Source organism: Bos javanicus, chromosome 16, assembly GCF_032452875.1.
Source record: "Bos javanicus breed banteng chromosome 16, ARS-OSU_banteng_1.0, whole genome shotgun sequence".
Taxonomy (NCBI): domain Eukaryota; kingdom Metazoa; phylum Chordata; class Mammalia; order Artiodactyla; family Bovidae; genus Bos; species Bos javanicus.
Genome location: NC_083883.1, coordinates 71,567,435 through 71,581,499, shown reverse-complemented (window position 1 = coordinate 71,581,499; position 14,065 = coordinate 71,567,435). Strand labels below are relative to the sequence as shown.

The window sequence follows — 14,065 nt, the reverse complement described above, 5'->3', positions numbered from 1 at the left end:
ATGACTTAGCAACTGAACAACTCTCCCATTCAATAGTGATTCAGACTTCTATAAAAGGAAACTTGCTGCCTGATCCTATGAGTACTAACGGAATGGAAGGTGACCAACGCGTGTACAGAGAAAACAGTGTACAGTGCACAGATTCAGGAGAAAGTCAGCCTGGAATAGAAAATCTTCCATGACAGTCCAGCCTGGGTGGGGAAGTTGACCAGGGTGGGAGGCCACACAGAGCATATGACAAGCAGGAGTCAGGCCCAGCACCCCTCTGTGCCACCCTACTAGGGGAGGGCAGGGAGTCCCATCCCTGCCAGATGCCTCCCCACCTAGCTTGGATATGTCCTTGGGGGTGATGACCAGGAGGGGAAATCAGACCCAGGAGCTGCAAAACCACCTGAGGGAACAGGAGATGACCTCTTCAGAAAGAGGAAAGGTATTGCGTCTCTAAATTCCAAGAACTTGGCCGAAAGGAGAGAAGACAATGCCTTTTTTAATATTTTTATTTATGTGTTTGGCCGATCTGGGTCTTAGCTGCAGCACGCAGGATCTTTCATTGTGGCATGTGGGATCTAGTTCTCTGACCAGGGATGGAACCAGGGGCATTGGGAGCTGGGAGTCTTAGCCACTGGGCCACCAAGGAAGTCCCGACAATGCCTTTATTACGCATATGCTAGGGGAAATGATTCTGCAAGGGAAGGCACTAGCTGCCAAAGCAGAAGCACAGCGACTCCAGCCTGACTCAGGCCTGGCTCCGCTGGAGGACCTGAGTCGGGTTCCTGCGGGGAGGGGGAGCGTCACGCTGAGGCTGGGCCACCGAGGACCCAGCCCGGAGCTCCAAAGAGGTGACCCAGGCACCCGAATGTGGAGAGAAGCCTCCTCCTGGGCAGGGTGAAAGACACCCACTCGTCGGGCTCCTCGCTGGGCCAAGGGGGGCCGTCTCTGGGCTTCACCGGGGCAGGCAGCCGGCCACGGGGTCTGGCCGCGGCAAGGGCACAAAGTTCAGGGGGCACAGCAGCAGTGGGCACACCTTCTCGTGCTCCTTCAGCGCCTCGCTCAGGTGCTTCAGCTCCTCTGTCAGCTTGCCGATCTCCCTCCGCAGCACTGTGTTTTCTTGCTCCAGGCACTCATACTCCTGGGAAGACAGGAAAGGCGCAAAATCGGTCCTGAAACCTGTGCCCTTCCTCCATCCTCCCGCAGATCTAACTGTGGGCCACGAAGCTCACCTCCTTCCCTGGCAGTTTCTCCTTAACGGTGCCTGCCTCCACCCCTCGGATGTGTTTGTTCCTCTGGTTCATGTCTCTCCCCTCCCACCGGGATGAAAGGTTCTGTGAGCGCAAGTTCTATGAGGGCTTTGTTTTTTTGAATCATCTTTATTGAGGTGTGTGTGTGTGTGTGTGTGCGCTTACCTGCTCAGTCAGGTCCAACTCTTTGCAACCCCATGGACTGTAGCCCACCAGGCTCCTCTGTCCATGGGACTCTCCAGACAAGAATACTGGAATAGGTTGTCATGCCCTCCCCCAGGGGATCTTCCAGACCCAGGGATCGAACTGCTGTTTCCTGTGTCTCCTGTATTGAGGTGAATTCTTTCCCTGCTGAGCCAGGGGGGAAGCTGCTTACCGAGGTATGCTGCTGCTGCTGCTGCTGCTGCTGCTGCTGCTAAGTCGCTTCAGTCGTGTCCGACTCTGTGCGACCCCATAGACGGCAGCCCACCAGGCTCCCTCATCCCTGGGATTCTCCAGGCAAGAACACTGGAGTGGGTTACCATTTCCTTCTCCAATGCATGAAAGTGAAAAGTGAAAGTGAAGTCGCTCAGTCGTGTCTGGCTCTTCGCAACCCCATGGCCTGCAGCCTACCAGGCTCCTCCACCCATGGGATTTTCCAGGCAAGAGTACTGGAGTGGGGTGCCATTGCCTTCTCTGTACTGAGGTATAATTCATATAAAATAAAATGCACAGACTTTATGTGTTTAGTTCAATGAGTTTTGACAAGCATAAACAACTGGTTTGATCGAGACACAGAATGTCTCCATCCATCTGGAAGTTCCCTGATCTTGCTGTAGCCACACTTTCCAGGAAACAAACTCACTCAGAAGGACAATGCAGATCGTGGAGTGCAGTTTACTACACCGGCAGGCCCAAGGCAGAGTCTCCTCTTAGCCAAGGACCCCGACCAGTTTTGGGGAAAACCTTATATACTCCAAGTGTTCATGCCCAAATCCACCTCCCCAAATTCCCAGAAACTAGTCTGAACAAAGGAAAAGAAAGATACAGAGTTAACCTGTGATTCATATGCCTTAAGCCTAGGAAGTTAACAGTGGACAATTATCAATAGGCCTGTGGTCATACCCCAATAAGCATAATACAGTGTATGATTCTATTCAGTTACACAGATAATTAGGGTATTCTTTCAGGCAATGGAGAGTCTAGGTACGAGCCCTGGGGCTCTTCCTTCTAGGGGCCTGGTTTTCCAATTGGTATGTCATTTCCATAGATCCTGGGCATCTAGCTCAAAGTCCACAGTCTGGCTCAAGATGGAGTCCTGCTTTCAAGACGGAGCCTGTTCTGTTTCCTCCTTCAATCTCCCTCTGCAGCCAGCCACCCCTGCCCCCAGCTGCTGATCTGCTTCTGAAGGTCTGTGCTGGGTTCACTCTTCTAGACCCAGCACCCGGAAAAGTGTCTGGAACAGAACGCATGTTTGTTGAATGCTGAGTAAATGAGTGAAAAATACCTGTTGCTTTGGCTTTGCTTCAACACTCACCTAATAAGTTTCCACTATATGAGAGTTTACAGAGGCTTAAAACTGGGGGCGGGGCGGGGGGCGGAATCAGAGAGCCCTTAGCCCAACCCACCCAGTGTTCCCTATGTAATCCCATCTCCCACATCCGACTCTCTCCTTCTTCCAAGGATACTTCCTTCTGACCGCTCTATTAGAAAGCTCCACTTTGTACTGATCTAAAATCCTTCTCCCCTTCACACCCACCTACTGGGCTTGGTTCCACCTATGGAACCACACAGAGTACGTGCGATACTTTCTCAACATCACAGTTCTTGAAATGTGAGATGGCCCCATACCACTTCCCCTTAGGTGTTCTCTGAGCTCAACTGCCTCAGGTCCTCCCGGCTCCTTGGGTTTTAGGACTTCTGCTTCCTCTGCCCTCCTGGAGGCCATTCCCGATGTATGTTCCATTTGCCAGGGGCTCTGAGCAAACTTCCCCTAACGCAGTGCAGTGCGTGAGTCTGGGGAGGGACCGGCCATGCGGAGGGCAGCTGTCTAGAGGTAGTCTGCTCTGGGTGGGACCCACATTCAAAGCCAGCTGGCTCGAGAGATTCTTCTCCCTGAGCTTGCAGAGAAGTGCAGGATTTGCCTGCATCTGCTGCATCTCCGTCCTTGCTTGAATGACCGTTTTTTTATATTTTGGCTTAAGGGTGGGCTCTACATCCACTTCTACTGAATTTCACCCTGTTTCTTTGGCACCTTCCAGCCCAGCAAAATCATTTTGAATATTGATTATGTCAGCTCCTGAACTGGTGATACCATACAGCTCTAAGTTTTCCCTCATTTGATGAAGCAAGTCTTCTTTCTCTTCATTAGTAAGTCCTACAATAATCGGCCACTTGCAGAGCCTGACCTTCTTAAGGCTGACAGTCTCATTTGCATCTTGTTGAAAAGCTGTTTTCAACCATTTCTAGGTTGATTCATATGATTAGGCTTTGTCGTATCATGCATTTTCTGAGCTGGGGACCCAACCTTATTATCTTACCAGTAATGTTTAAGAAATATTACGGAAAAAGTCTGATCTTCTTACAAGTATGAAGACACATGCAAATTCTCAGCTCTCCCTCTTTGCTAAAGCTGTTCTCCTCAACAGAGCTATCTTCCTTTTTTCGAATGTGGGCCCATCTCAAGTCCACCACCTCCAGGAAGGCTTCCCTGATTACAGCACCTAATGAAACCACATCTCTCATTATCTGTTCTCTTCAGTCTTGTATCATAGTTCAATCTTACTTATAGTAAATAAAGTCTCTCCCCAAAGATTAGAAACATATAGCAACCAGGAGCCTCTGCTACCTTCTCCTATAACCCTTCTGACCGGCCCCAGTGCCAACATCTACGACTCCTCAACATCAGTGACTCCTCAACTCTTGCCCTCGGTCTCCTCTTACCTTCTTTCCTCCCTGCCTCCCCCTTCTAGTCACCCTCCTCCCGCTCAGAACAAGGGCCCCAGAGGGGTTCCATGTAGAGGCTATTGAAGCTGTCCCTCTGCCCCCTGTCTTTCCAAGGCAGGCTCTCAGGGTGGCCTGGAATACTGTCCATGGCAGCAGGCCTCACCCACGTGCCCGCAGGCTGTCCGGGGATGACTCTGGCTCCCCCAGGGAGCTGGCCACATCTGCCTGCAGCTCTCCCCCAGACCTACCACCCCCAGCTCCCCACACTCTCGTCTGGGCTTTGACCAGCTCTAGTTCTGGAGTCAGAAGTCAGTCTCCTAATGTAGCAAGAGGCCCTCCGTGGGCTGGAAGGGTCTGGATGGGAGGAGGGCATGGGGGCACAGGCACCACGGGGAGCCTGCCCACAGCAGAGGCTGAGAGAGACTATACCTCTGGGTAGCTTGCACATGCATGTGTGCAAGCGTGCGCAACACGTGCACACACACACACACACACACACTCCATCCTGCAACTGGAAATGCTCTTCACTCCAAGTAAAATGGAGAACACAGGAACAGGAATGGTCCCATCCCTGGTGGCTCAGATGGTAAAGAATCCACCTGCAATGCAGGAGACCTGGGTTCGATCCCTGGGTGGGGAAGATCCCCTAGAGGAGGGCATGGCAACCCACTCCAGTACTCTTGCCTGGAGAGTCCTCATGGACAGAGAAGCTGGGTGGGCTACCGTCCATGGGGTCGCAAAGAGTCGGACACGACTGAGAAACTAAGGACAGCACAGTGAGCTAAGATTTTAACTGGATTCCAAAGAACAGACTCCTTCCTGTGGCAGAATATTCCAAATGCCTTTGTGTAGTTACTGAACTGTGTGGCAAGATGCTCGTGAATGTCTGAGCTTTCCCTCTGGAAGCCACGGGGGCCACACTGCCTAAGTCCTCTGCTTGCCCCAAACCCCCGCTCAGAGAGGCCACAGAGTGGGCGCCCAGCAGGTCCCCTGGCTGCCTTCTCCCTGGGGACTTTCTCTTCTGGGACTTAAGTTTTATTCAGAAATCTGCCAGAGGGGGCTTTTTATCGGGCTGAGGGCATAAAAAGAGAAGAAGTCAAAATCTTCTTCAGGCAAGACCAGTTTCACAAAAACAAAAAAGGGGAGTGGGGAAGAGGAGGTGGGAACACTGAGTGGGTACAGAGAGGAATGAGGAAGACCCTCTTCAGCCTGCGGAGAATCACCTGGACTTAATGTGTGTGTAAGACAAGCCAAGAACGCTAGACCCTTTGTTATTTCCAAAGAGATGATCAGTCTAGCTCTGATCTTGCTGACTCTTGAGTCTCCTGCCCTGGGAGGGTTTGAGGTCACCAGGCTGCCTTCTCTGGGTATTTGCAGGACACAGTCACAGAGCAGAGACTAGAATGGAAGGTGGCGAAATCACTGCAAATCCAAGTTCTGCCTCGGAAATTAAGCTGTTTCGGGCAGTGATTCCCAACTGGGGCAATCTTGGCAGTCCCCAGGGGACATTGGGAGCGGCTGGAGACAGCCTGGGTGGTGACAGCTGCAAAGGGGGCACCACTGCCTCTAGAGGGTAGAGGGTTGAGCACAGATGCTGCTCAATGTCCTAGGGTACACAGGACACCCTCCCCAACCCAGTGAGGAAATAGCTGACCCCAAATGTCAATAGCACTGGGCTTGAGAAACCCTGGTTGAGCACCTAAGAGAGGCTGATTGAGGACTGAGGTGCTGTCTGGGTGGGGAGAGATTTGGAGTCTAAGATGCCTTTGACGCAAAGACTGGTATGTGGGAACCAGGGGCCAGAGATGATAACTAAGGCGGGAAGGGAATGAGGGGAAGGGAAAGGCCATCAGGAGGACACAGACCCTCTTTCACAAGTGAGGCAACCGAGGCTCAGAGGTACAGCGACTCTTCCGAGGTCATACATACTTGGGACCTGATCCCTAACCCCAAGATCAGCCGCAGCTCTCACGCAATGATAGAAATTCTGCTTTTGCTTGGCAGTGCCTAGGCCCAAATTTCCCCCATGGTGGTTACCAGCAGGAAAGGACTACTCGAACTCAGGATTTTACAATAAGTCTCTTCCCAAGCCTTAAGCTCATATGCTTCCCAGCAGAAAAATTGTGTCACCAGCCCAGGGCGGTACAAATTAGTGTCATCATCACTTTCTAAACCCACTGAGGACTGACATGAAGCATTCTCTTAGAACACGCAATATCTGAAAACACCAGGGCAACACACACCACAATCATATTGCCCAAGACAGTTGTCAGTTTGTGACATTTAGGGCTCCTGAGGATGGCACTGCTGCCTTCCTTTTCTGGCTCAAAATCCTTTCTCAGTCTGACATCTCCGGGTGCCTGGCTTGAACCAGTGTGACCCACTTCTGACACATTCGCAACAGGCCTTAGAGACCCGGACCGTCTTCTTGGGTTCCCATCTGTGAATGTGGACCCAGGTCGTGTGCCTAGTGTTCAGAGATGAATATGGGCTCAAAATCCCCAAGAGAAGGGTAAGTGGTTTGACTGGGTGACTTGAAAAGCCACAGTGAACAGTAAGGCACACAGATACATGCTAGGAACCGCTTCTGGTCACCACAGTGTGGCTTCCAGAAACACCCGCCCGCGGGGGAACTCAGACAACCCTGAAGAGTGAGCCTGGCCTCTCCCTGGCTCTGCCTGCCCAGGCGCCCTCCCAACCTGCCCTTGGGGGGGGGGTCCTGCCTGATGGGATAGCTCCCCCATCTTTGGCGCTGGAGAGCTGGGGAAGGAGGAGGGCGCCTGAGAGACTTGTAACAGCTGGGACTAGAGGAGACCTTTCTGCATGTTGGAGGGAAGAGAGGTTCAAGAACTGAGTGGGCAGGAGAGGATGGTGGGAATTTTTAAACACATCCTGCTCTAAATATTCCCCTTCACAGTGCTCAGGAAAGGCAAATAAAGAGCTCGTGCTAAATGGAGATATTTAGCAATGGCAGCCCACAAGATGGGATAGAGGAACTTATGGGATAAAGGCTTTACTCAAGGGGACTTCCCTGGCGGTCTACTGGCTAAGATTCCATGCTTCCACTGCAGAGCAGTGTGGGTTCAAGTCCTGGTCCAGGAATTTAAAATTCCACAGGTTGCAGGTTTAGCCAAAAAAACCCCGCTTTACTTTACTCTTAGGACGGGTGGGCTCCTCTCCTCGGGGAATCACAGGGCAGTTGTGGCTGCCAGGTGGTGGTGGGTTTCATGGCCCCTCAATGTCTCCCAACGCGCTGGCCGCATTCCGAGTCTGAGGAGGAGGTTTCCAATCACCTCTTACTTCTCCCAACCTAGACGTGGCCCGGGAGCCCCAGGGAGCCCACGGGGCTTTCAGCTGTGACCCACAGCAGTGTGCAAGGTCCCCTGCCCGCAACCCACTGGAGCACGAATTATTCATTACCACACGCCTGAAGCAGACATCTCACTGTCAATGTGCAGATGTTCGTCAAAGTTTGAAAACTAGTCACCAAGGTGGCTACTGCCACCAGCGACCAACGACACTTGTGTGCAGCTAGTGACGGCAAAGGGCTTGTGTGGTCCGGATGGAACCACTGTCCTGGCCTCCTTGACACTGTGTTTCCCAACAAAACTCGCCATGGTGCATGATCCTGATCCATCCTGGCAGCTCCCCAGAGAAAGAGGGGAGGCCGTGGTCTTCTGTGGAGGCCCTGGGTTTCAGAGCAATCAGCCCCGTTTCTGGAAAGGGCAGCTGGCACGGTTATGTCTATGGATAGCAGAACAAGCTATGAAGGATCCTCCACCCACTGTTCTAAGAGGGATTAGGCAGGAGAAAATGTGACGAACCACCCTTAAGTTTCCCAGACGTCAAGTTCATTTGGTTATCAAATCCCACAATGACAAAAATTGAGAGAGACCCATCTCTTTTTTTTGAAGCTGTAGTATTCATGTTACCTTCCATGGTATACAGAATAAGTTCCAGGCTTTCTGAACTAATCAATACAATTAATAAAAATCCCCTAACTCAGCTGGGAAAGAATCCACCTGCAATGCGGGAGACCTGGGTTTGATCCCTGGGTTGGGAAGATCCCCTGGAGAAGGGAAAGGCTACCCACTCCACTATTCTGGCCTGGAGAATTCCATGGACTGTATAGTCCATGGGGTCGCAAAGAGTCGGACACAACTGAGCAACTTTCACTTCAGTTTCACTTTAAGACTCTTATACCTCCCCAGGACAGGAATGAGATCTGATTCCTCTCCTTGTGACCCAGTGGTAGTGCCTTGCTGGCAATGGTTCTTATTTAACATTTGTGGAGGGATTTCCCTGGGGATCCAGTGGCTAAGGCTTCGTGCTCTCAATACAGGGGGCCCGGGTTCCATCCCTGGTAAGGGAAGTAGATCCAGTATGCTGCAACTAAGAGTTGGCATGCTGCAATGAAGATCAAAGATTCCAAATGCTGCAACTAAGATCTGGTGTATCCAAATAAATAGATAAAAATAAAAATTTAAAAATATATATCTGTTGAATGAATCTACTTGACCTTGTTCTACAAAAGATCTTATCCAAGTCATTTAGTCACCTCTGCACACATAATCACAGAGGTCTTAAAACCGAGTATCCTCTGGTGCGTTTTGATATTAATATACCCATCTCCAACTAGAAGCTCTTCGAGAGGAAGGGCCCAGCTGTCAGGCTGGCGCATGTGCTCTGAACATAGGGCTGTGCACTGACTGAGCCACAAATCCCTTCTGGGGGTTGTTTAGTAACATGAGGCTAGAACCAGGCTTACTTCAGGAGCAAGGGGAGGGAAGAAAGGAGGCAAAAGACATCCCAATTCTTCTGAGGAATTTTACAGAACAATCCAGTCTGGGACAGGCTTTCCCTGACCCTGGTTTGAAGGTCCTAATCTCTTTCTACAATGCAGGCTTCCTACTTTCAAGAAAGAATCTAGCATTTATAATGTATGGCCCTCTGTGAATTTACATCAGTGGGTCTCCTCTCTCTGGAGGCTGTGCATTCTAAATCTGTTCTCTGCTCACTGTGAAGGGGTTTTTAGAGGCAGTCATTTCCCACTCATAACACCCCGAAGTCTCCAATGCTGTCAACACCCTCAGACTGGCCGTGCTGAGACCATCTACAGCCAGAAAGATTGGCAGGAGACTGCTGAACCAAAACCCTTAATGATCACATCAATCCTGTGTAAAGATGAGCACAGAGCTGCCATCGATTCCTTGGACAGATCCTGGATGCCTTCTACATCACTTCCTGACATGGAGTGGTTCCCGCGTCCTGGCTGGGAGATTATGTGGGATAATACACAGGGATGGCAGGAAAGGAAAGAGTCTAGCATCACCCTCAGGTTCCTGATTGGGGTGATGGGTCGATGGTTCATTAGCTTCATATTACAATTTGAAGACAGCTGAGAAGAGGAAGTCTCAGGATGAGCAATCCCACTATTATGGCCAGGCTGCCACCAAGGAGCCTGCGGGGACCCATTTGGAGGCCTCGAAGCAGACCCTGGAGGTGTGGGGTTAGAGCCAGGACAGAGGTCTTGTTGCAGTGATCACTGCCTACCTGAGGGTAAGCGATGCTGGGAGCTGACAGATCAACAGATTAAATCTCCCAGGTGAGAGGAAAAAAGGGTAGAGTCTGAAAGCATGGTCAGCACCAACATTTGAGAAAACAGACAAGTAGAAAGGTGAACAAAGAAACAGAAAAAAGCGGTTAAGAGGGTCAGGAGAAATAGGAAGCTAAAGACCTTGAGGGGGGACTTCCCTGGTGGCCCACTGGCTAAGACTGCACACTTCCAATGCAGGGGCCCCGGGTTCAATCCCTGGTCAGGGAACTAGATTCCACATGCTGCAACTATAAGATCCTGCATGCTGCAATGAAGACTGAAAAACCTGAGCGCTGCGACTGAGACCTGGCACAGCCAAAGGAATAAATGCAAATAAATACTCTTTTAAAGTTGTAAAAATAAAGAAGCTAAAGACCGTGAAAGAATGTTCCAAGAAGCTGTCAGAGGTCCCAGCAAGGTCAAGGATCAGGGGACTAGAAGGAGGTCCCTGGACCGGGCAGTGCCAGGACACTAGCAGACTCAGTGGAGCCGTTTCTGTAGGAAATTTGCATGTCTGTGTGTGTGTGTGTGTGTTTGGGGAGCAGAAAGGATATCACAGTGGCCTGGGAAATAAATGGGAACTGGGGACATCGAGACAGCAGGTCTCTTTTCAAGAAGCAGAGAGGGACTTCCCTGGTGGTCGGGTGGTCCATGCTCCCAATGCAGGGGGCCCAGGTTCCACCCCTGGTCAGGGAACTAGATCCCACATACCATGAAAATAGATCCTGTCTGCCAAATAAATTCAATAATTTTTTTTTTTAAGAAGCAGGTAAATAAAGGAGGGAAAGAAAGGACACGGGGCACTAGCTTGAAAGGGAGTTAGGATCAAAAGGAAGTTTCCTCGCTTTAAAACTAAAAGAGAACTGTGAGATACAACCAGTGAGGGAGCAATGAAGACACCGGAGAGGGAAGACTCGGAACGCTGGGCTGGAGGGAGGCAGTGGGATTAGACGTGCCCGTGGCCGAAGTGGCGATGACCAGGGCGCAGCCTCGAGCCAACCACCCTGCAGGGGCGGAGGACCACTCCCTGCCGTGGCCCTCACGTGGCTCAGCCCCAAACACCTGCTCACCTCGTGGAGTTTGTCAGCCTTCTGGGTCTGCTTCTTCCGACTTCTCTGAGCAGCAACTCGGTTTTTCTCCCTCCTCCGGACCTTCCTGTCATCATCCTCAGGGCTCTGGGGGAAAGGTCGTGGTCAGGTGGGATGCTGAGGCCCCTCCCCGCCCCTCCTCTGCCCGCTCTCTTCATCCAGCCCTGCTCGTGGAGCGTCACCGTGTTCGTTGCAGTCACAGCAGCGCTTGCTGCTCCATCAGCAGGGGAACAGTGGCCCCGCGTCGAGGGAGCACTAGCCATGAGCTATGGCTGGGTTAGCTGCTACCCCGCCCCTGCCACCCCCGAGACCTGTGTGGTGGGACTGCCATCTAAAAGATGAGGAATAAGAAACTCCGAGAGGTTGAGGAACTTGCTCCAGGTATCACAGCTAGTGGGGGGCCGAACGGGAAGTGGAACTCACGTCTGCTGGACTCCAAACCAACGTTCTCAAACCTTTCCCCCACCCCACGGGGTGTGTGCCTGGAAGAGGTGTGGTGCTGGTGTGCAACTGAGGACGGGAAAGGCAGAAGGCGGCTGCTATCTGGGACTTGCCGTGGGCCAGGCCTTCCGCCAACACACACAAACAGGTACTTTTGACACTGTGTGCAAATCACAACTACGCTGGTTACTGATTGTAATCATGCAACTCTCCTAACACACCAAGTGGTCCTAAATGCCACAGGCAGCTCATCCCTTTGAACAGTGTTTGACTGACATTTTATTTCACAGGTCAGAGCAATTTGAATCCTAAATTGATGATGTGTCTTGAAAGCTCTTAGCTATACATGAGATTTGTTTGTGGGGTCGCACAGGGTCGGACATGACTAAAGCGACTTAGCAGCAGCAGCAGCAGCAGTCAAGTCCTTCAAGAGTTATTCTGAAAAGGCAGGCAGAAAAATGCACCTACAATGGTAAAAAGCACTTCATCCAGTTATAGAAAACAGAGGAGGGGTATAGTATTTGCTTCCCAGAGACCTATGAGAAGATTCCATAGAAATACTACCTTTAAAGAGTTTCAAGATCAAGAAATCAGTGGGATACAAACACAGGAAAGCTACTCAGTTATTACTATTAATGGAAAGCAAATATTGATAACATGAAATAACAGATGTTTTCAGATATCATTTTATCTGGTCTAATATTCCAAATAATAAAGATACATATCTCCCCAAGTTACAGTGAGTAGAGAATTTTCAGCATATGCAAGAAAATAAAGCTATGAAAGGAAAAGAAGAAAGAATGTGACATAGAGAAGTGGCCTGAAGACAGTGTTTAAGGGACACAAGATGTTAAGATGCAGTCTTTAAGAGGCAAAGAAGTCTTGGTGGAGGTAATCAGAACACAACAGGGAGTCTGACAAACAGAACTTTAGCTTTAGAAATACAGGGTCTTGGTTTTGTCTCTTACTAGCAATATGGCCTTGGGTAAATGACTTACACTCTCTGATTTTTCGATTTTCTCATTTGTTGTAAGTGTGATTCATTCATTCTTTCAGTAAGTATTAACTGAGTACCTGCCATGTGCCAGGCACTGTCTTGGGCACTAGAGATGCATGCCCTGAACAAGTGGTCAGTAATCTCTGCCATGATCATCCTAACAGCCCAGTGCTTGGAGCTGCATAAGATAAAACTAGATTTTATCCCAAAGCGCCACATGGTGTGTCTTCAATAACCTCTGTTGAGACTGCTATTTTCTGCTGAGTCCCTTATAGCACTCATCACCAAATCATGCCTCTCTGGTCCTCATTGGAGATTCATAAGGCACAAGGGAGGAGCATGCATCCTGCCCTGTAAAAGTGGACACTCCAAACTGGATTTATCACCTACCACATGGTCGGACCTGACAACCAGCAGAAACATTTAATTAAGGCAGAAAGAGAGCAGCAAAATGTTGAGATATTCATATATTACTAACCATATCTCTATTAGTCCTCATAAAAATCACAAGAAGTTATATTATATTGATTTTTACATGTGGAGAAACTGAGGCTCAGAGAGGTGAAGCAGATTCCCCAAGGCTACTCAGCCTGTGTGTGGCAACGCTGAGGCCCAGACTCAGCTGTGTGACTCCCTAGCGTCACCCGATGACATTCTGTACCAGGCTCCTAACTGAGAAGCAGGGCATAACCCTGAAAAGACTCGGTCCTAACGTAGTTGTGTGAGAAGTTCTCGGTCTGCCGTCCCTACCGGCAACCTTGTGTGTTTCCCCGAGTAAGCGGCTGTAAACACGGTGGTGGACAGCGCAGAGGACCTGGCGCCCGCCGAGGGCTCTCCACCCGCCCTGAGGTTGGAGTCTGCCCACCTCGGGCCGCCACCTCGCGTCCCTGGGCCATTCGGGAGGCCGCCGGAGGAGAGTACATGCTGAGATTGCCTGGGCACGAGCCGCCCCTCGGAGCGGAATTTCCCCTCTCCACACCTTGGTCCCAGCTCGGCGCGGCGGGGAAGGACCACGCGCTCCGGCGATGGGGTGGCAGCCGGCGGCGGCGCACGGATGGCGACACCTAGGGAGGCCCGGACCCCACGTGCCGGGCAGCGTGGACAGTGCCCAGCCCTACCAGGCGTCGGCGCCCTCTGACCTCTGCTCCTCCCAGGCTCAGGAGCCCAGGCACCATCCCGGACGCTCCAGGCACCTGGCGTGCGCTCGGGGCGGCCGGGCAGAGGCGCACAGCGGGGTCCCCGCGCGCCTCCCACGCCGCTCGCGTCCGGCTCCCGCATTGCCCTCCACCCCTGCTCCCATCAGTCCCCAGCCGGGAGCCCCAGCACCCACCTCCTCGCGCCCCTCGTAGCGCGCCCACCACTCCCCCCAACCCGAGCATCCCCCCGAGCCTCTATCTAGCTCGCTACCTGTGGCCGCGCCTGGTTCCCGGGCGCCGAGACGCTCCTGTGCAGGACGCTGCCGGCCGCCGGGAGCCCTTGCGACATGCCGGGCGCTGCTCCGGCCCGGCCCGGCCCGCCGCGCAGCCTCGCGGACGAGCGGCCGCGCGGCCCGGCGCGCCCTGCACGCGGGGCGCTGCCTACCGGCTCCCTCGGGCCGCACGCATCCCTGCGCCCCCGCACCTGCGGGCCGCCGCCTCGGCCCCGCCCCCCGGGCTTCCCGCTCCCCCGGCTCCGCCGCGCGGCGCCCGGGTTTCCCCACCCCCGGTCCCAGCGCGCCGTCCTTCCCGTCCCCGAGTCCGCCCCGCCCCGCCTTCTCCCACCCCCGCTCCGTTTCCTCCTC

General features: G+C 52.2%; 1 protein-coding gene across 2 annotated transcripts; it reads right to left on the bottom strand.

Moving 5' to 3' along the window:
* Positions 1-345: 345 nt before the first annotated feature.
* On the bottom strand, positions 346-13,878 carry BATF3 (basic leucine zipper ATF-like transcription factor 3). Of its 2 annotated transcripts, none has more exons than XM_061383558.1 (3): positions 11,030-11,191; positions 10,830-10,934; positions 346-1,129 (listed from the first exon to the last, which is right to left on the bottom strand). In XM_061383558.1, the coding sequence occupies exons 1-3, from the start codon at positions 11,108-11,110 to the stop codon at positions 944-946; spliced, it is 372 nt and encodes a 123-aa protein (XP_061239542.1). In that variant the 5' UTR covers positions 11,111-11,191; the 3' UTR covers positions 346-943. The 2 variants fall into 2 exon arrangements, with proteins under 2 accessions (XP_061239542.1, XP_061239543.1); XM_061383559.1 differs by lacking the exon at positions 11,030-11,191 and adding an exon at positions 13,693-13,878 and having other exon boundaries at positions 349-1,129.
* Between the last annotated feature and the right edge of the window lie 187 nt (positions 13,879-14,065).